The sequence below is a fragment of the Cadophora gregata genome (genome assembly GCF_030347475.1).
Source record: "Cadophora gregata isolate MNR1 chromosome Unknown scaffold_17, whole genome shotgun sequence".
Classification (NCBI taxonomy): Eukaryota; Fungi; Ascomycota; class Leotiomycetes; order Helotiales; family Ploettnerulaceae; genus Cadophora; species Cadophora gregata.
In genome coordinates this window covers 910,872-931,340 of record NW_026695940.1, presented here as the reverse complement: position 1 = coordinate 931,340, position 20,469 = coordinate 910,872, and the positions used below count along the sequence as shown (strand labels likewise).

Below are 20,469 nucleotides of genomic sequence, written 5' to 3'. Positions count from 1 at the left end.
ATTCAGGTTCTGGTTGCCAGACATGCGAAAATGGGCGCGTCACTGTCCACTGATAGCAAGGAGAACGACAATATGGTTCGGACAACATCCAGCCTCATCGACTGCCTTCGTCTGCGATGCCAATCACACCCCTGTGCTTCGGTGAGAGAACGCCAATTCGTGCCCGACCTGCGATCACGTAGCCTTACCAAGTGACAACGGTGCCTGACGGTCTGCCTCGGGCGGGAAAAAATGCAAAAATCAGTCCATTGTTGATTCCTAATCATAGACATTTTCAGCTCTTTCTTTGATCTCGGGCATCTGCTGAAACAAGCCGCAGGAGATACAGGAAGATCGCCGAGGTGTCAATACTTCAGAGATGGCGTTTCCACCGCCCGAGTGGAGAGTGTTGCAATTTCGATGAGGCCCGAGCTCCCTATCACCAGAGCCCTGTATTGACTGTCTTTCGTCACATATCGAAGTATAAAGATTGAGATGCTGTCCAGCCTCACAACTCCGAGTTCCGGCTGTAGCCATCAGCTTTGAGCTCCGTCGATATAAAGACGCAAACAGGCGCGTGGTTGCAAGCCATCAGATTTCGACATGACAAGCATATTTTATATTGAGATTGGACAATCAAGCGGTCCCCCGAGAGATCCACGCCCATTTTCGGGCATTTGGGGTTGGCCAGCTGCAAAATCGAACACGGTAGTTGGACTCAACAGTGTACCTTGTCCAGCTCAAACACTTGCGACTTGTTGGGAAATTTTCTTTGCGACTTTTGGTTCTCTGCTGTGTTCATCTTATGCCATTCATCATGAGGAGCCAGTCCGTATTCCTTCCCAAACACTTTGGCTAGACTCTAATTCTGTAAAGCAGTACTTCACGGATGCTGGGTCATCTATGGCAATCAATCCCAAATACCTACGTTACTTCTCGTTCGTTCTGGATCCATCACCAGCTCTAATGCTTTTTGCTTGCCTTATTCTCGGTTGTTCCATATCTTCATTTGCATATCGACGGCAGCGAGAAGACAATTACCAGGACCTCATCTTCGTCCTCGCAGTTACATTCTCTACTATATTTGGACTCGTACTAGGAATCAATGCCAATCTAATTATGCTGGGTCTCATCCCCTGGGCACTCTGTATCGCGATGATGTGCAGTGTCGCCATCCATTGGGCTGCGAGGCGCCGTACTCGCAAAATATATACACGCATCCAATGCTGTGAATTCGGCGAGAAGATGGAGCTTCCACATCAAATTGATGAAAAACAGTGAGGATTCAATTCAGGGGACGATGTGACCAAAAACCATTTCAAGTTTGTGCTTATCGGTATAAATTGCTCCCGCCAAAAGTACTTTGAAGCAGAGAAGTTAATGAGAAACAGGTACTGGGTGTACCAGAGAAGGTGGTTTCGCGCTTTCTTTCCCTACGGTGGTGGCGTCAAATCTATCACCCCCCTCCCTGTCAAAAGTGAGGGACGGTTCCTCATACGTTGGCGGTCCACGTCATTTAATCAACGGCTCAAACGACTCTAGCCAGGTCAAACGTTATCTAACATAGCTCCCCCATTAGTTATTGTCTCCTTGGATCTGGAGGTGTATACTGCATCTTGCGTGGTGTTGGTTTGTTAAGAATCTTGGACAACATCGGTGAACCCCCAGACCAATATGGAGAGCCAATAATGAGGGGTACTTTGTTAGGCACCAAAAGTTAGCTCTCTAATTGTTTTTGCAAATCGGCTTTGAAACCAAATCATTAAATCTAAAGTCTGCTGTTGGTTGTTGTAAGGATAGCGAGTGTGTGCATTTGTTTACTTCTCGCTCGCTTCCGATGGTCAAGATGTAGTGCTCCACTAAAAGCGGCATCAGTAAGCGATGTCAACACCACACGCCATTTCCTTTTTGCTCGCCCTACAATTCCAATTGCTGTCCTGATTTCCTTCCAGACTCTACCAAAATACCCATTCAAGCTTCAACAACTGCATACCAAAGCAATCCCATGACACCCCCAAGTAGAATTGCTAGCGGCGCGCTCAACCCAAACCACGCACCACCCACGAAACTCGTCGCGGTAACCGCAACCCACCACGGATCTCTGCCTAGCGGACTTCCACTCTGATGCTCCGCATCCACATACCCAATTTGCCACAGCTTATAAACAGCCGTGAAAACCAACCCCACAGCCCCAGCATTAACCCCCCTCAGTATTGACAATAACCACCTCCTGCTTCTCAACAACTTCCACAGACCCATCACACCGGTCACAATCACAATTCCTGGCGTAAAGATTCCAATAAATGCAACTAGTGCTCCAACAAATGATGGCAACGATGTACCGGCTGTAGCCAGGGCGCCGAGATACACAGCGAAATTGAAATTCGGGCCAGGGAACGACTGGATCAGGGCGAGTCCGAGGAGAAAATCCCGAGGAGATACCCAGCCTTCGGCAACGATGTATTCGCGGAGGAGGGGAATGACAACGGGCCCACCGCCGAAGATGATTGTGCCGGCTAGGTAAAGGTTTGCGAATAGGGAGACGCCGCGAGGGGGGGACTTCAGCAGAGCGCGGAGGACCATGACGGTGATGAAAGACAGAAGGAAGAGGATTAGGATGTAGATGCCGGTTTTCCAAGTGATGAGTTTTAGCTCGACTGGAGCGGGTACGACACGATCTGTTTCTGTGTCTGTTTCAGGATATGGAGAGGAGGTAGGGTGTGTGGACAACGGGATTTGCTGATCTCCACCTTGTCCACGACGTGAGCGAATACTTTCTTCTGTAACTGTTGCCGGCCGATTGGAAGATGAAACCGAAATATCTTGCTCGGCAACACCTCCCTCTCCAACAGTCTCCCTCGTACTCCACCGTCGCCAAACCAACAGTATCAATGCGTGAGGCCAACGATAATCCCATACCAGCGTAGCCACACCGGCACCAGCCATTAAGACAGGGAAGTACCATAACCTAGTGTACAGCATACCTGCTACACCACCCAGGAATACCAGCAAGCGAGTCAACTTGTCGGTGATTGCCTTATCTGCTAGCTGCACAGCGGCGAGGGCGATAATACCAACCGTTGCAGCGTTGAGGCCTGAAAGAAGGGCATAGACTGGTAAGGGAAGCGTATCTCCTATGCGGCTCACGCCAAGACTGAGGCCATACATTGCAATGGCGCCCGGGAAGCTTGACGTTTGGTCAGTGTGCTGAGGGTAACCGAATGTGGGTGGAGATTTCCTACCACCATAGGAAGAAGGCGAGGATGGCTCCTGAGAAACCTCCGTGGATGTAATTAATAGTGTACAACATCTTCGTACTCGCTGGGCCTGGTAATGCTTGGCTGAGTGCGAATATCTCCTGGTACTAAATACTTTCATCAACATTAAGTCCTTCCAGGTTAGAAGCATACATACGAGTTGCTCATCGATCCAATGGTTTTTCTCTACGAATTTCTTGTGTATCTGTCATAGCTATTAGCTCATCTCCATACACTAAAATCGTGATTCGAGATTGGCGATTCCGAAAAGAAATGCTGATAATCATACTATCTGGAAATGCACTGGTGGTCCTCCAAATGCAGTGAAGCCCAAATGCCAGTTCTTGGCAAACACATCCTTCACCTGCTCCCAGATTTCTGGCGCATGGCGCTGTATCGAATTGAGAGACTGCCATGATGTCTGGAAGGGGATTCGTGTCATGATACCCAATGGAAGTTCCACAGCGAGGTCATGTTACGAGGAATTGTGAGTTTGTTTTTGGAGGATATCTGAGCTTATTTTGTCTTGGAAATTGTGCACCGGCCAATTAGGCTTGTGCTTGTGGCTTGCGTCTTTACACGTGATGAAATGCTCGACGGCCATTCTGGTTTGATATGGAAGGGAGATTCTTTGTATTAAGGATACATCGCGGAGTCAATAGGGGCAGATTTTTGTATACTTTGCAATTAGGTGTTGGTTCGTGAATTGGTGGGATTCTGCAAACTCATAACCTCGCCGCTCCGTTTGGCACGTAGACATCGAATTGACTGTTTACAACTCACCTGCCCAGGACGACATCAGCGCTGAGAGGGCAATATCACGCCAGTAAGGTAGTGGGAAAGTAAGCGCTAGCCTACTGAAGCAACGGTAAGGACACAAAACCAACTATCTGTATCTACATATTGTGTGAGGAAAATGTGCGCTAGCAAAGCAGCAACGAGAGAGAAAGTATGTTTTGGCTGTCTGGACGCTCTTGGGTATTTTGTGGTCTTTCTACTCTATCATTCAGTAACCTTTAACTTTTGCAAAGTTTCTTCTGTACTTGGTCCAACCGTAACCTGTTCCGCACCTGGTCCCTCAACATGTCCATCTGGTTGCGCAACAACACCTTTCTTCGCAGCAGCCGCGGCAGCAGCAGCAGCTCGTTTTGCAGGGTCACCTTTGTCCTTAACTTTCTTGACCTTGACGGCTGCCTTTTCGGGTGGATAGGCTTTGAGCGCGATCTCTTGCCAATCTTCAGAAGCTTGGTATTCGGCGACAATAGGCTTGAGGATCTCGTTGAGGTGGGATGTAAGGGCGGCTTTGAGGAGTTGTGGCGTGAGCTGGAAGTGTTAGTCATTATAAACACAAAAAGGATGTCAGGGTAACATACGATATCGGCGGTATAGTCTTCTTTCAACTTCTCAACAGATGTGTAGAGGAGTGGCTCCGCGTCTCTTCTCTCGACCGTGAATGTCGGGTTCGGGTTCTTCAACGCAAGTGCACGGAAAATGACATGCTCCACAAATGCAATGACTCCATTACCCTCTACCTCTTTCGGTACACACTTCGCCTTCTTCAGCTTCTTCTCGACAGCGGCTGGCTCATCCAGGACATCGATTTTTGAATCAGGGTCACTCGCACTCATTTTCGCAGCCTCTCCCAAGCCCGGTACCATCGAGTTCATCAGATGTGCCCTAACACCGTAGCCAATCTTTGGCAGGTTCTCCATGGCGAATGTGAAGATCTTCCGCTGATCAACACCGCCAAATTGTGCGTCCACATCCAAGTATTGCTCGTCCAAGGCTTGCATGAGAGGGTAGATCAGACCCCCCAGCGTAGGATCATCCGTCTGCTTCACAACCTCAGCACCCGCCTTCTGCGCAACATTGATCCTTGTGATTCCCTCCAGCTTGAACCTATCCATAGTATATTCCTTATTCAACTGGTAGGAGCTTCCTAGGACGAACTCCAAACGCGCCAAATCGACACCCACAGCCTTCAGCAGCGACTTGATAACCTTCTCGTAGTACTTTGCGCGGAACTCGACAAGCTCGATCGGGGCCTTCATGTTGTCCAGGTAGCCATGGATATCTGCCAAAAGAATCTTGACGTGACAGCCTGCTGCAAGAAGCTCTGCTACCTTCATCATGGGCACGAAGTAACCACAATGGGGTCGTCCTGTTGTTGCGGTTCCCCAGTACACCTTGAGAGGGCGTTTCTCCTTGAGAATGACATTGTCGATGATTTCGGGGTTGAGGACTTCAGCAAGGTTGGCCTTGATCAGGGCTATCGAGTCCTCGGGACTCAATTTGGAGGCCATGATGTGACGTTATTTGGAGAGGTTCTGGTAGTGTTGACTCATGGGATTTTGGTCGCGAATTTGTGGGGGATCTTGGAGGGGTGTATATCACGTGACAATGACATGGGACAAAACAAAAAAATGGAAGCTGCCCGGATTTGGTTTCTGTTTCAACCAGGCTATTCATCGAGCTGATGCTTGTACTCACTCCAAGATGAGGAATATAGTTGTTCTCTTCTTAGATTTCACTATGGTAAAGTCTCTAGAATCTACCTTGGGCGAAATCTGATCAGGCTGAGCCTGGTAGAGTTTGAGCAAGCCACTTTCCCGACCTCTGCTTGCGCCTCCCCATCACTGCATTCTCTCCGTCTCATTTCATCTCAATCACTATCGTCACAGATCGTTTTCTTCATTTATTATCCATTACTATCTTCTAAAATGTCATTTGGGCTTTCTGCCAGTGATTCCGTCTCCGTCCAACTGGTACTCAGGACATTACACGTCTGTCCCAGACCATCCGAGACCGAGTCAAAATCAACATGCCGTGCAGGCAATCGACTTAACCTTGGAGTCAGGGTCGTCCTGCCTTCGACACTTCGACATCCATCAATGGCTTACGTGCTATTATCATGGACCAGATACGGAGAAAGGAGAAGAGGGACATGCATTTGAGCGATTGGCTGATGAGTGTGGACTTAGAAGATATATTGACGTGACCCCTCAGACTATCCCGGGTTTTTGGATGTTAAGTGGCTATCATTTTGTTCCTCATACTCACAATGTAGAAATGTACATGAAACGTTAAAAGATGATATTGCCAAATATTGTTATACACCTTTGTATAAAACAGCTTACAATTCGATTGGGAACTGATTCGATGACTGGCTCGACTCGCTACTAGATTCTGTGTAAAGCTGGTACGAGCGGTGGAATGAACCTGCACCGATTCGCTTGTCTGGGCTTTGTTTTGGTACCTTCGCTTGATCGCTTATCCCCCCCCATCCCCAACTCCCAGAGAGTGACACTTTTCTGCTCTCAAGTGCGACATCCATGGCATATGCATTTCAATGTCCAAAACCGCACCAGACGTTGACGTTAATCCGAGGAAGCTCGAAGACCGGCATGGTACAATCAGATACCGACATTGCTTGACTTAAGCCATGAGGTGGACTTATATTTACAAGTATATTACAGATAGATACCTTCATACATCAGCAGCTTCGACTCACAACTTACTTCCTCTTCCCTCCAACCGATCCCTCCTCCTTCTTTCCACACCCCAGCTCCCAACCAGCTGCATAGCCTCTTTCCCGCCACTCTCAACTCTCTCCTCCCTCAGGACGCCCGCAAGACATTTCCATGGATCCCTCGCACCACCCCACTTCAACACCTCATCCTTGAATCGTTCACCATTTTCTCTAGCCAGTCCACCACCTTCTCTTCCGCCACTGAATACCTGCTGCCAGATCCTCTCTGCTAAGACCCTGTCAAATAGGTAGCTATAGTATGAACCACCGTAGCCAAACAAATGCCCAAAGAAACCCTCTCCACACGTCCCAGCTGGGTCGGGAGGCATGACACCATGTTGGCGCTGTAGTGAATGAAATACCTCGGTCGTGTTGAAGGAGGGGTTGAGCGCGAGATGAGAGTGGCAAGCTTGGTCGAGGAGGGACAGGATGAGTTGGTGCTCTGTATCGACGCTTTCAAATTTCTTATCCAGAGCCAGTTTCTCGGCAATCATTTCGACGGGGAGAGGCTTGTCTGTTTCGTAGTGGCGAGCGAACAGCGCTAGGACAGAAGGATCAGCCGCGAAGTGTTCCATGATGATGGACGGCAGCTCTGCGAAATCTGTTGCGCAGCGTGTGCCGGATACTTCTTGGAAATTGGTACGGCCGAGGATGGAGTGGATTGCGTGACCCATTTCGTGGAAGAGCGTACTGACTTCATTGAAGCTGAGGAGAGAAGGAGTCTTGGAACCGGGATTGGTAGCAAAGTTGCAGATGAGTGCTATTATGGGCAGTTGCATAACCCCGTTTGGGGTTCTAGAGAATGCCATTCCATCGTTAGCAGCTTGTTCTGCCGATTCAAAAAGTGGATTGGCAATTGCTGCTGCTTCTTGAATTTCTCCATCCCGGATACGTCGAGAACATCGAATCGTGAAATGTGCTGGGTTCGGTGATTTGCCTGGTCTAGCGAAAAGGTCACAGTACATAACTGCCACATGGCCATCAGTCTGGGAGATGATGTCAAGTGTTCGAACATCCGAGTTCCATGTCTCCCCAGGCAGATTTTCTCGAGGCACGAATCTGATTCCATAAAGGCGAGTGAAAAGCCTTGAGATTCCTTGCATCACCCTCCCAAGAGAAAAGTAGGAAGACAAGAAGTCTGCATTTCGCAAACGGGAAGGTACCGAAGAGAGTACTTGCGACATGTAGAATTCCTTATCCCAAGGTTCCAGAACCGAATCTGGGTTCTTGGTGTACGACTTCTTTGCTGCTAGCAGATCGGTCAAGCAAGATTGAACACGGGGTCGGTTATCTTTAGATAATTCTTGAAGGAACCCATTGACGGCTTCAGGAGTCTTGGCCATCTTGTCTTCCAGAGACATATGCGCATAGCTTTTAAATCTGGAAAGTTTCGCCAGCTCAGCTCTCTTACTTAAAAGTGAATGAAGCCTCTTCAAAGAACTTTTGGAGGCCGTCCGGCCGGCGGAGAAGATTTGTTTCCTGACTTGCGCATCATATACAGTGTGTAGTGCAGCATGGGAAGCTTCACCTATAGCTGGAAGTGTAACCTGTCCCCATCGTGTAAATTCTTTCACCAGTATTGGGTCCATGCCATACAAACTGCTGCTCTTGAACTGGACGAAAGGCTGTGCCGACTCCATAGACTCTACAAAGTCAGAGCCAACTTCACTGATCTCCTGAGACAACTGAACAAATTTCTCTTTGTCGCCTTGAGGAAGATCGACGGCAGATTTTGCAAAATCTCTCTTCAGGATCGCCGCCACCAGCCGTTCCTCTTCCTCCCAGGCAGATCCAGCCGTCTTAATAGCGACATCTAACTGCCGTGCCAAACCAGTAGTTGTATTCAAAACATTCATGTATTCATACATCTTAGCATAAGCCCTTGTTGCAGCTTGATTTATCCTTGGGTCTGGATGCGTAGCCCGGACAAAGTCCGCAAGATCAATAATTCGACAAAGCAAGTCACTGAGCCTCTCCAGGTCCTTGACTACATGTTCGTACTGCTCCGTTGTTGAAGCTGCCAGTATTTTGGCCACAACTCTCTTCGCCTTCTCCAGGCTTGTATTCGCAAACTGCTCGAACCCTGCAGGGCTGGTCAAGTATCGGTTTTGGAACAATCCGGCATGGTGGCCTGACTTCGAAGACTGCGAGTATTCTTTCCAGAACCCAGGTGAGTCAAAAATTTGACCCAGTGTCTTGTCATCATACTGCGACCCAGGAGTCGTCGGACCTATTGCTACCTGCCTGGGAGAAGCTTCGGCTTCCAGAGCAATTGGATCATCGAGTGGCGTCGAAGGTACGGCCTGGACATGACTACGACGAATTCGAGGAGGGATCTGTTGTCGAATACATCTCGAACATATCCATGGTCGAGAAATGGCCGATTTGAACATTCCTTCCAGTGCGAAGAAACTGCTCAAAGGGTCGAAGTCGAAGGTTGAAGGTTGTGAATATTGATAGCCTTGCGAGTTGGAGCCGAGGGAATAGGAATTATTTATGCAGAGCCGCTTATGCAAGTTTGCATAAAGCACCCGACCTCAACATCCCAAGCTTGAACAAGATCATCAACCTCAGTCCACTCCGCAATTGAACGCCGACGTCGTCGCCAATCGAATTATGGCTTCGAGAATATTGCTACGGCAGGTGGGTAGACCTTACGTCTCCAATTGAGTGTCTACTAACAGGAACAGCGCGTTGCGCCTGTAGCTACCGGTGCCGTCATTGCTGGCATGGCTCTTTTCCCAAAGAAAGCCCTCCACGCAGAAGGCCCAGAGGGTTCTAATGTATGTTGCACCACTCCGTCGTCGTCTTGCAGATATTCTAATAGTCATGTCAGGCCAAAAAGCCAATATACGACGACTACGAGCTCCCAGCTGCGCCGACAAAATCCGTCCCTTCCTCCGAACCAACCTCAGAACCCACGAAATCCTCATCTCCAACACCCACCGACCGTCTTGCAGTACAAATCAGAAAGACAAGACTCTTTCTATACGATCATGTCGCAACCGCAGAGAACAAAGTCAACGAATTGATGGATTCCGCCCTACATCTCGAAGATAGCTTCACGAGCACGATAGCTTCTCTAGCACCTTCACCACAATCCGGCGAGAGGCTCATGCCAGGCACCCTCTACGTATTGGTCGCAGCTATGGCCGGTAGCATCGTATCGCGTAACCGCAACATTGTCCTCAGAGGAGCTGTTCCGTTGGCTGTTGGAATTGGCGCGGGTTGGGTGGTTCTTCCAGTAACAATGCGCAACGTTTCGGATTTACTGTGGAAATATGAGAAGAAGTTCCCAGCGATTGCAGATGGGCATATCAGAACGAGAGAGGGTGTTGAGAAGGCGTGGAGAATGGCGAGAATTCATACCCAGCAGGCAGTCGACATTGTTGATGATAAGGTCAGTGGAGGAAGAGCTGTAGTTGAGGACTGGGTTAAGAAGGGCAAATGAACGGGCCGTCGAGACATATAGATGTGTCTCTGTACAAATTATAGAGTCTTCTTTTTTGTTATCACAGGTTCGTTGCATGGGCCGTTTGATATCTCACGACGCGTGGAGTGCCCGTCTGGTGGAATGCATCATTCACTTTGCACAGGCACAGTCAAGAACAAAGCCCAGGGATATTTTTAAAACAACTATCTGAGCATTACTAAAATCACGACCAGATCAAATCCCGCCCCGAAGACTATTCTAGAATGCCATCCACTTTCACCCAGTCATCGTCACTTTCATTGCTAGTGTTCCTCTTCTTGTCTTGCTCCAGACAATTCTCTCCAGTGGTTTCATCCTTATCTTGTCTCTCCTTTCCACAGCCCTCATCATCGCTTTCCTCTCCCTCAATCAGCTTCCCTTCAGTATCATAATGCTCAACCTTCTCATTTCTCTCCACCATCCCTTCCACTTGCTCCACAAGACTAGCTACCCAGTCCCAGATAGTATCCCAACGACTTGCGGAACCTGACCAGTTTGTGGTATGCCAGTACTGATATTCACCCTCTTTGACTTCTCTGTCTTTCACGATATCCTTCCACATCTTGTGTGGGATGATATAGTGTTGGAATCCATCGGCGTCTTCATGACATGCCAGTTGGAGCATTTGGTGCGGGGTCTCTTTGTAAACATCGAGCTCGTGAGGGTAGAAGTCCCCTTCGTAATGTTCAAGTTCTGTCTCTCCGTCGTCAAAGAACATCGAATCAATGCCACAGATACCACCGGCCAGAAAGTGGTAACCACCTTTGAAGCTACATTGGTTAATTAGTATCAAATATCCTCCCTTGGAAGCAAGTGCCTTGAAAGGAAACACGACTTACCCATTCGCAACCCTACACATATCCTTGAAATCCGTTGGCAACTCACCAAACTCTTCTTCAGCCTCCTCGATCTCCTCTTCACCAGCGGGCTGCTCCAAAATCTCTTTCCAAGAATGAAGACCTATTTCTTTGTACTCCCTCTTATTAGCCTTCCACGCTCCTCTTGCCAGCCTCTCAAGCAAATTTCTCCAGCTGAGTTTGCCTGGCGCCAGACTCCATTGCCTCCCTTCCTTTGCTCGAAGCTCCAACGCGTCAACCACGCCCTTCACTAGATTATCCGCATCTTTCTTCGGGATGAAATAACGGTTCGACTTCTTACCATCTGCATTCAGCAACGGCAGAACATCCCACACACCCGGAACCATCAAAAATTCCTCCAAGGACCCACCGTTACAAAACCCATCACTGCACAATGCCTGGCTCAAAATCTCCTTCGCAACAACTAACTTTCCAAGTCTAATTGCCATTTCGATTGGCAATCTCCTGTACAGCAGCGTACTATGCCAGCTATACCGAGCTTCTTTACTCCCATCCAATTTTCTCCTCTCCTCAGGCAAAGCGTAAAGCTTCCTAGCCACATCCAGCGCCTCCCTCATCCTCGCCAGACTCACATACTCACCCCTGGTCTTCGTCTTAGCAAGCAAGCGGCAACACATGGCCAGCATTTTCGGATCCTCGCTCTCCCGCCAACAATGTACATCTTTCGGCTCGCGCAGATCGCAATGCTCTTTCATCCATCCCGTCAACGTACATTCGCGAAACTTGCCTCACTGATCTCTCTCCAACCTCTCCCCTGGCGTCTCATTCCCAGATCTAAATTCAGGCACCGCTGAAGGGCGGGGATGGGTATCTCTATGACATAGCCAGAAATGCTCTATGGAGAGGAGAGTATGAATTGAAGAGTCTTCATACCGAGATGGTGGGGGGTGTTATGGACGGTCCGTAGGTATAGATGGCTGATAGGAGGGTGTTGGCGGCTGAGAGATGGTTAGAGAGGAGGAGGAGGCGAGCGAGGTTGAGGCATTCTCGGATTGCTTCGGAGGGAGAGATCGGTTCGAGAATGCCGGAGATGAGATTTGAGAGGGGGTGTAATGCCCACGGATTGGGATCGTTGAATTGTCCTGAGGATGTGTAGTATGTCTCTGCTTCTGTTTGGGTGGTCATTTTGACTGAGAAGCTAAAATGTTAAGGGGAGATCAGCCACAATTTTGATAGAAATTCAACTTTATGCAATCTTGATAACCTCCGTGAGTATCTGACGAATGAGCAATTGATCGATGTACATGTAGTTCTCATCGTGATCTGGCTGAGGCGAAGTTCGACAAAAGAGGCACAGCTTAAGCGAGCCTGCTGCCTGGACTGCACTGCCTCGGACTGCCTAGAGTCTACAACGCTACCTGCACAAAGAAAGCAACAACAAAAGTTCATTGAGACAAGCAATGGCTCTCCTACCTAAAATTCGATAATCTTCAAAACAGAAACTTAATGACGTTCGCTCCTGTAGATATCAGAGGAAATTTATTGAAGCGTAGACTCTGGATCGCAAAACTCAGCAACGGAAGAATTGGTAAAAATAGGTCTTTCATTGAACGCTTGGAACGCTGTTGACACTGATGTTTACATGGATCTCGCTTCTAGTTTGCAGAGTAAGACTGGATAAATTGAAAGCGCCATAAATCGCCTTGATTTTCAAATGCGACAAGATTATATTCCATAGAACTATCCTGGGTATTGTATACTATCCCAATCTCCTATCTTTTCACTCCATGAACAACCCTTTAGATCGCCACATTCGCACAGCTGAAAGCAGGCTTAGTTCCACCAGAGTAATCAGCGATAATAGCCTTCACAGCTGCGTAAAGACCTGGGCCCAACAAAAAGAGTCCACACAGCATAACAAAGATATGAATAACAGTCATGACACTTCTCCCCACACCATTCCACAGCCGCCCTTTGAATAGTTGCCAATACGCCACAGCGAAGAATATGAATCCAAAAAAAGAGTCAAATGCTGCACCGAGCAGAGACAGGAAGTCTCCCATAGAGGGGACCACTTCAGCGAAAATAAACGCAATGGCCCAGATACCAACCATGACTGCACCCCAGAGTCCCCAGCCGATAACCGTGTTGCTGTGAGCGTGGTGCGAGTTGCCGAGGACACGGAAGTAGATGAACTTGGCCGTGACGTTGGCGTATATAACGCCGATAACCAACGTGGGCACAATAACAAACGCGAAAGATCCTTTCTTATACGCCGTGACGCCAAGACTTCCAAACGCAGGAGCTGTAGAATACTGGCCTAGATATCTGAACCCGATGGACGGCGGCACGATGAACAGGAATGTACTGATCGCAGCCAGAACAGCAAGCGCCTTGGGGAAATCCTGAGGCTTCTCCATCTCGGAGATGAACGTTGGGAAGAGGATCTGCGGCACCCATAGGAAGGTTATATTCAGTACAGCATTCATACACGCCACCCAATCCGTGCCTTTCTGCGGGAATGCATAGGTTTTCACTTCGCCGAGGGTAGGATAGTTGCCGCCGTAGCCGTAGAGAGGGGCGTCTTCAATGCCGGCAAAAATGAGGAAGAGAAGGATGGCGATGCCCATGCAGAAAGCGGAGAACATCGACATGAAAGAGACGTGGTTAAGGGTACGAGGGAGAGACATCACGACGCCGATGATGGTGGTTATGACCGAGAAGATGACGGTGCAGAGAGAGTGATCGGAGAGGGTGTTGAGGACTTTTGCGCCAGTGAGAACATGGAATCCAATGAGAATGATATTGTTGGCGAGGAGCATGAAAGCTGTGAATTCGTAGGCGACGCGTGACTTGCCGAATGCATAGTAGCCGAAATCGCCTGGTTTGGGGTGTAAGCTTTGTTTGGTGGCTCTGGGGAGGGGATGGAAGGACTTACAGATATCTTTGATTTGGGGGTGCTTCATGATGAATTTGTGCATGGTTATGGAAGTGATCCAGAAAAGGATACCGGCAACAACCATGGTGATCAATCCAGGGACCCAGCCAAGAACACTGAGAACACGTTAGTTCTGGTATGGTGTGAGGTTTGAAGAAAGCTGGACGCACGACAGTGACCATGTTTGGGCCATGATAGCCAAACATACCTGGTCTCCAGCGAGGAGCCAGGCAGCCCGCTGCCAAGACATGGTTCTAAGCTTGATTTCATGTTGATGATCTGTTGAATTCAGTCAGCTGTGTTGCATCTATCATTGAGTGTCTCGCTCATACCTTCGATAACCAAAGCCTTGATGGTGTCAATTGAATCAGACTCATTCCCTGATTCGAGAACACCTCCATCCGCAAATAAGGGGCCCTTCTTATCCTCACTGGGATATGTGGGTGGAGTCGACATGATGGTTGCTGTTGCAGTAAAGCTTTACCAGGGTATTTTGCTGTCAACCAGATCCGTGGAACAAGAAGTGGAGGATGGAGGTAAAGTAGGCCAGAACGACCCTGAGGGGATCTGCAGCCCTTATGTACTGTACCTGCCTCCGACGGCACTCACGCATCGAGCATCCCCACCAAGCCCACGACCAGCGTCGAAAATACGCATTTGGATCCTTCCATTCAAACGTTCATCGTTATCACGCCTTCCGCCCTAGTGTTGATGCAGAAACATAAGCGAGCAGGGGGCAGGCTGACCATGCCCACCATGGCAGGGACAACATTCCCCATTTAAAACCAGGCCCTTCCAGAACGCCGTGTTGGACATTGTTCTCACAAGCAGGAGATGTCCCAGTCTATGATTTGACACTTTCCAGAATCCGTGCCGTCGGACTGCCTGATCGACCATTCTATCATTGGCCATGTTGGTGCAATGGTCGCGTGGCGCCGGGCATACCGACGGCGAGAATGGCGAGACTGGCATAGGTGACAGGGTAGCCTGGAGCATGGAGGCGGGAGCTGTGGGGTTGCGATAAGATAAATCGACCCTTCTGTTGTACAGTACTGTATTGTAGGTAGCTCGCGCTCGTAGAGCTTGTGGTGATTTGATTCGAGGGCCTGCCTCGTCGAGAAGTCGGATTGCGACAGCTGGGAGGCGAGAATATTACAAGACTGAGACTGAGTAACAAAGAGTTAACCGAGTGCACCGAGAAAGAATTGACTGTCTTGAGACAGGTGGCGATGATCACCCTGCCTACTAGGTATCTACTTGCTTACCCAGTCTCGTGCTTTTGCTATTTGTTGGTAGTTGAAGCATTTGGTAACTGTATCGGAATTTGCGACTTGCTCATAATGCGGCGGAATTCCGTGCTCGTAGTGACGCCTCGGGGCTTAGCTAAGGTAGGTAGTCGAGGTAGTCTACCGGGCTAAGATTCAGTGTGCTCTGGCTGGCCAGCTACCTTACCTCTACCTACCTTACCTAGGTAACGAAAGTACTGGGGAGACCAAGTAGTCAGCTCCCGGTCCGCCGCCCTGATCAGACAGGGCAAAAACCCCAGGCTGCTGGTAAGGTATTGTAGATCAGTGTCGATTGGCCGATGTCAATTCCAGGACATGCGACAAAACACACCAGAATGAGCTTTTGAAACGACCGATTTGATGCGCATCTCGACATGTCGTTGAGGTTCTGGTTGCCCAGCCGTTCAAGCTTCATGGCTGGTAGCTTGGCTAACTTGGCTTTTGCTTGGGCCACCAATCTCTTGAGCAGCCAGTCGAAAGAATCAACCAAGAAAGTCTAAAATAACTATCCATTGTCATCATTTGAAGAGAGTGTCAGTTTACTCACCAAAACAGCAAGAGTAGTGGTCAACAACACTCAGGAGGGAAGCGGCTCGCGGAGCTAATTGCAGCTGTTGCAATCCCGGCAGGTTTTCCTTCCTTCTCATGGATGGCGGCAGGTAAGTCAGAGTTAATGAGCTATTAGCGAATGAGAATTCACCAGATTGGATAAGAATGGTTATTGCCTGACTTTGGCGATAACTGTAATAGAAGAATAAATCATGGGAGCATAGATTGCTAGGATTTGTTACTAGACTGAGTTACTAAAAATCGACGACTTCGGAAACCCAAGTACAAATACGTAGAGTCCACTTAAGCTGAGAGCCGTGGAGTGCTCCTCTCCCACCCTTATGCTCTGAAAGGTATACCAATATGCTCCCCTGATGATCAGACAGGAAGTTTACAGTTTCAGACACAAGCCAGATTCTAGGCATCACTTCTTTTTTGTTTGTTCATATGCTACAAAAGGTACAGAGGTACTGTAAAGTATGTCGCTCGAAAAAGCTATCATCTCTCTCATCACTTTCATCATTCTCCCATCCATGTATCCGTCACATTGCATTGATCCATCTTGCATGTGAGAACGAGACGAAAGTCCCCACCCTGTCCTTTCCCGAGGCGCATCCCGAGACCAGTCCTGCCAGGTCGAGGTATTAAACCAGGTACCCCAAAAGATTAAGTAAAAAGAAGTTTGTTTTTGTCGGGTTCGGAGAAGTATCAACATAGAAATGTAATTGCTCAGCCGCCAAAGCTCCACTCTCATGCGGTTCGTGGAGCATGGGCAGCTGAATCGTCGGCGCCGTTCATCAATCCACCCTTGCCACTGTCTGGGACCAACGCCTCAGACTTTGACACCCCTGAGACTCCGCTATCACCTTCCTGCGGATCACGATCATAGATGATGCCCTGGATGTTCAAACCGTTCTTGTCGCTGGCAGGGGTCTTAAGAGCTTCCTCATCAACATGCTCATCGAGGTTCATAAGCGCAGGCGGTCGATGACGCATTGCCCGAGCCTTCGCGAGGGAGATAGTAGTTTGCTGGTAGGTGGTTGTGACGGGTGTTGAATCGTCTCGATCGATGGTTGCTTTCATAAGTGCTGCCATCCAAAGTCGTCCTTGTTTGATATTCGGAACGGCAAAATAATGCGTGGTAGGCTTGGTAAACGTAACCGCTCTGGCGGCACCAGCCCGAGGTGGGACGAGCTTGAAAATGAAGATGGAATCACCAGGGCTTTTACTCAAAGTCGATTCTGGCTCAGATGCTGCTGCTGTCTCGGCCATAGTAACAGTTTGCGATCCAGAGGGGCTCGTAGGACTGTTCGTGGCACCTGTGATTGCAGCGGAGATGCCAGTCAGGCGATCACCATCAGCAGGGAGGACACGGTGGAAAGATATATCGATCAAGCCCTTCTCCTGGTCGTCATCCTCGGAGTAGTAGTATGACAAGCGGCGGCCCTTCAAGACAAATAAACGTGGCTTCCAGGAAGACATGATATTGCTGCCCCTCTTTCTCATCCATCCGCTATAGTCGGCACCAATCATCTGTTCCTTTGGAGATTTCTTTTCTAAGCCACGCGTGTATGCGCTGGTCTCTTTTTTGGACTTTTTCCTGCTGGCTTTGTTAGCTGTTGCCATCGGTGTCGCAGCTCCGCTTTTTGAATCCGTGGAATCAAGATCGAAGCTCTGACCACCAGATGGAGTGCTCGATCCTGTTCGTGAAGGCGACTGTATTGGAGAATCTTTCACAGGTGAAGCTAAGGAATCTGCTGCTGCTAAGCGAGATTTCTCGGTGCCAGTGACGGCATCCGAGATGGCCCTCAGACCAAACGTTTTGGATGAGATCGGTTTTACTGGCAACAACCAATCCGAACCTCGGCCCTGGCGAACTTCTGGAGATTTTGGCAAGGCGCTATTCTCAAACGAGTTGCCTTCGAGTTTGGTGACAGTGGGGGAATGCACATCTTTCGGCGGTGGCATTGGTCGAGGCGGAGGATTGATAGAGTTCTCCGAAGGAGTACGACGACGACCATTTGTGGCCAAGCCATAGTATTTCTGAGCAGCCGAAGGAGGGGCTGAGTCGCGAATAGAGTCAACACTTCCAAATCTTGAATGCCTTGAATGTGCAGTGGCAGATCGCATCCTTTGCTCATCTGTGTAACTTGAGTTACGCGAGTGAGCAGTGGTTGCAGTGCTTCCCTTTTTCCGCAAAACATTCCTCTGACGGCCCTCGACCTCGCCACCAGAAAAGTAGCCTCGATCAAGCGAGTCAAAAGCTGTAGACGGGGTGACTGTTTGTGCCAGTTGATCCGACGAGTTTGTAGCCAAAGTTTTGATCCCTCCTGACGATAAGGGACGAAGAGGCATAGAAGGAGATGCTGCCGATCCCATGGTCCAATTTCTATCAAACGAAGGCTGCTTCTTATGGGTCCCATCCTGAATAGTTGGTGGAGGGGTTCCTCCTGCTCCCATAGAAGCCATGGCCATTATAGAAGGAGTACTATACTCATTCACCGAACTTTGGCGTGAATGGTGCATATCACGGATGGATGCAGCAGACGGTCGTCTCTTGTCCCCAACGGGTCGTGTAGTGTCCTGTGTCATGGGTGAGATTGGGGAGGTCATCGGAGACGCAGTAGTCTCAGTCCGCGGTATGTGCTGCTGAGAGAGGCGCGAATGTTGGCGGGATTCTGTTCTCTCGTTCATACTTGATATTCGGGGAAGCATCGTACCTGTGGGAGAAGTGATGCTACGACTGCGTTGTTTGCCAGTGTCGTCTGAGCCAATATCGCTGCCATAGGTGCTTCCGTATGTTGCAGTGTTCCGTCTCGTTGAGCTTTCCCCATTGACTTCGTCTTGGAGGACCTTGATCTTCTGCCATGTCTTCAATCTCCGTCCAACGCTGCCTAGATCGAACTCCTTCAGGAAAACTGAGGTCTGATCCATTCCCAACAGCACATCTCCAGTAATTTCCTGGTCTCTGAAAACTTCGCAGTGCTTGGTCTCAACTCCTGATGTGAAAAGATATTCCGCAACTTGATCTGGCGTCCAACTTTCGACATCCTGACGCGAGTGAACTTGATCTTCCTCCTCATCGGTCTCTTCGCCATTGATGTATGACATGCGTTGGTCTAGGTGACTGCTGTATTCGCTACCAGAATCATTCGCACCGTGTGTGGCTCTTCGATCTTGTGCTGCTACGGTGTGGTGTGGGGAAGTCATATCAGTAATATGCTCGTCGATAACACTGAGAGTTTCGTTCATGACTGGGCTGTCTTGTCCGCTGGTTGATCCGCTGTGCGATTGTCCCATTGCAACTGTCAGGACCGTCTTCGGTGGCGCTGTCTTTGATCCAGCGGTCCCCATTGTAGATATTGGAGGTTGCGCAATCATCTCGGGTTCTTGGGGAGCCTCCAAAGGCGAACTTATACTCGGCTTGTCCAACACCTCTGAAGCGCTAACGTTGTGGCCTAATTGTGATGATGGTTCTACACCGATTGTCGGGGAAGCCATTTTTGGCTCTGTTGGTGTCGGATCGTCCTCATGGATAGGAGCCACCGACTGCTGGATAGTTGCTGGTATCGCGGGATCGGATGCAGGTACATGCGGTCGGGGAGCTGTGTTTATCGGGGGGTATGAAGGGGGACCTCGAGGAGCGATTCTGGTGTAGACTATTGACCGTCAATCTGCATTCGTGTGTCAAGGCATAGTCTGTACTAACCTTCAGGGAACAATCCACTATTCCCATTCATCAAGTGCCGCCCCAGGTACCAGCCGTCCCCGAAATCATCGTCACGTTCGATTAGCTCAACTCGATCGCCTTTCGTTAAACTCAGCTCGTCCGAGCTTCGAGCTGAGAAATCGTCTGCATTTGATGAATGTCAGCCATTTTTCTCCTTTACTTGCAGTTCAATGAAAAGGGCCAGTGTTCTGGCATATTTCCAGACGCATCGCATTTAGCCCAGGTATGGTCTCATCCACGTACGAATTACAATCAGAATCTGCCCTGGCTCTGGTCGGCCCTGGGGCTCGATCGACAGTCGGGATGCCATCTTTCCTTAATACTGACTTCTGACGTTCCGCCAGGGGCCGATATAGTTCACGACAGAAACATCTGATGGAATGGAAATATATTTCAAGCTGTCGAGGGAGGCACTACAGCAGTCTGCAGCTTTCGCAGCGGAATGTGCTGGCCTTTCGGAGTATGAATATGCGCTCCGGGCCGGTTCTCGATTATCGCGGAGACACGATGGATGTCGTTGCATGAAGCCAGCAGATGTCTTGCTGTCGCGATTCACTGCAGCACATGGGTTGCTGAACGCCACTCAGCTGAAGACACTCAAGTGCAGATGGGATCCTTGCTGCTGGCGTCGTGATGAGTGGAGAAAGAATGTGTGGGCACTTTGTTGTGCTGCGCTTATCGGTGAGGGTGAGGGTGAGGGTGAGGTGAGTCGCAATGCAGGTAGCGTAGAATTGCTGCTGCTGCTGCTGCTGCTGCTGCTGCTGCTGGCAAGATGGAGGAGAGAGCAGTGGAGAGGAGAGGAGGTTGGACCTGTTCCAAGATGGGCTTGGTTGGGTCTTGCTGGTTGGCTGGGTCTGGGTGGGTTGGGGTTGGGTTACCTAGGTTAGGTTGGGGGAGTTGACCTTGGTAGT

General features: G+C 49.4%; 9 protein-coding genes across 9 annotated transcripts; 2 read left to right on the top strand and 7 right to left on the bottom strand.

The window, feature by feature from the left end:
- Positions 1-291: 291 nt before the first annotated feature.
- Positions 292-1,442, top strand: ONS95_006133 (uncharacterized protein). The gene is made up of 3 exons (XM_058499576.1): positions 292-807; positions 859-1,315; positions 1,371-1,442. The coding sequence occupies exons 1-2, from the start codon at positions 583-585 to the stop codon at positions 1,258-1,260; spliced, it is 627 nt and encodes a 208-aa protein (XP_058350620.1). The 5' UTR covers positions 292-582; the 3' UTR covers positions 1,261-1,315; positions 1,371-1,442.
- A 508-nt stretch (positions 1,443-1,950) lies between these two features.
- Positions 1,951-3,738, bottom strand: ONS95_006132 (uncharacterized protein; the record flags this gene model as incomplete). Its single annotated transcript, XM_058499575.1, has 4 exons — positions 3,526-3,738; positions 3,394-3,441; positions 3,222-3,343; positions 1,951-3,166 (listed from the first exon to the last, which is right to left on the bottom strand). The coding sequence occupies exons 1-4, from the start codon at positions 3,676-3,678 to the stop codon at positions 1,951-1,953; spliced, it is 1,539 nt and encodes a 512-aa protein (XP_058350619.1). The 5' UTR covers positions 3,679-3,738.
- Positions 3,739-3,847: 109 nt separating this feature from the next.
- On the bottom strand, positions 3,848-5,718 carry TYS1 (Tyrosine--tRNA ligase cytoplasmic). Its single transcript, XM_058499574.1, has one exon. The coding sequence runs from the start codon at positions 5,537-5,539 to the stop codon at positions 4,253-4,255; it is 1,287 nt and encodes a 428-aa protein (XP_058350618.1). The 5' UTR covers positions 5,540-5,718; the 3' UTR covers positions 3,848-4,252.
- An 822-nt stretch (positions 5,719-6,540) lies between these two features.
- OCT1 (Mitochondrial intermediate peptidase) lies at positions 6,541-9,222 on the bottom strand. The gene has a single exon (XM_058499573.1). It carries the CDS (start codon positions 9,156-9,158, stop codon positions 6,744-6,746), a length of 2,415 nt encoding a protein of 804 aa, XP_058350617.1. The 5' UTR covers positions 9,159-9,222; the 3' UTR covers positions 6,541-6,743.
- Positions 9,223-9,381: 159 nt separating this feature from the next.
- On the top strand, positions 9,382-10,216 carry ONS95_006129 (uncharacterized protein; the record flags this gene model as incomplete). Its single annotated transcript, XM_058499572.1, has 3 exons — positions 9,382-9,408; positions 9,456-9,548; positions 9,602-10,216. The coding sequence occupies 3 exons, from the start codon at positions 9,382-9,384 to the stop codon at positions 10,214-10,216; spliced, it is 735 nt and encodes a 244-aa protein (XP_058350616.1).
- A 235-nt stretch (positions 10,217-10,451) lies between these two features.
- Positions 10,452-11,741, bottom strand: ONS95_006128 (uncharacterized protein; the record flags this gene model as incomplete). The annotated part of the gene is made up of 2 exons (XM_058499571.1): positions 10,452-11,007; positions 11,077-11,741. 2 exons carry the CDS (start codon positions 11,739-11,741, stop codon positions 10,452-10,454), a joined length of 1,221 nt encoding a protein of 406 aa, XP_058350615.1.
- A 241-nt stretch (positions 11,742-11,982) lies between these two features.
- On the bottom strand, positions 11,983-12,240 carry ONS95_006127 (uncharacterized protein; the record flags this gene model as incomplete). The annotated part of the gene is made up of 1 exon (XM_058499570.1): positions 11,983-12,240. One exon carries the CDS (start codon positions 12,238-12,240, stop codon positions 11,983-11,985), a length of 258 nt encoding a protein of 85 aa, XP_058350614.1.
- A 614-nt stretch (positions 12,241-12,854) lies between these two features.
- Positions 12,855-14,449, bottom strand: ONS95_006126 (uncharacterized protein; the record flags this gene model as incomplete). The annotated part of the gene is made up of 4 exons (XM_058499569.1): positions 12,855-13,936; positions 13,994-14,109; positions 14,164-14,272; positions 14,326-14,449. 4 exons carry the CDS (start codon positions 14,447-14,449, stop codon positions 12,855-12,857), a joined length of 1,431 nt encoding a protein of 476 aa, XP_058350613.1.
- A 2,129-nt stretch (positions 14,450-16,578) lies between these two features.
- Positions 16,579-19,868, bottom strand: BOI2 (polar growth protein; the record flags this gene model as incomplete). The annotated part of the gene is made up of 3 exons (XM_058499568.1): positions 16,579-19,487; positions 19,538-19,681; positions 19,802-19,868. 3 exons carry the CDS (start codon positions 19,866-19,868, stop codon positions 16,579-16,581), a joined length of 3,120 nt encoding a protein of 1,039 aa, XP_058350612.1.
- Between the last annotated feature and the right edge of the window lie 601 nt (positions 19,869-20,469).

Excerpts from the sequence above, each read along its gene's own strand:
- ONS95_006133 (XM_058499576.1), top strand. The coding sequence starts at position 583 with ATGACAAGCATATTTTATATTGAGATTGGACAATCAAGCGGTCCCCCG. Across the intron at positions 808-858 it reads CCATTCATCATGAGGAGCCA|TACTTCACGGATGCTGGGTC; the intron begins GTCCGTATTCCT and ends TCTGTAAAGCAG.
- TYS1 (XM_058499574.1), bottom strand. The coding sequence starts at position 5,539 with ATGGCCTCCAAATTGAGTCCCGAGGACTCGATAGCCCTGATCAAGGCC.
- OCT1 (XM_058499573.1), bottom strand. The coding sequence starts at position 9,158 with ATGTTCAAATCGGCCATTTCTCGACCATGGATATGTTCGAGATGTATT.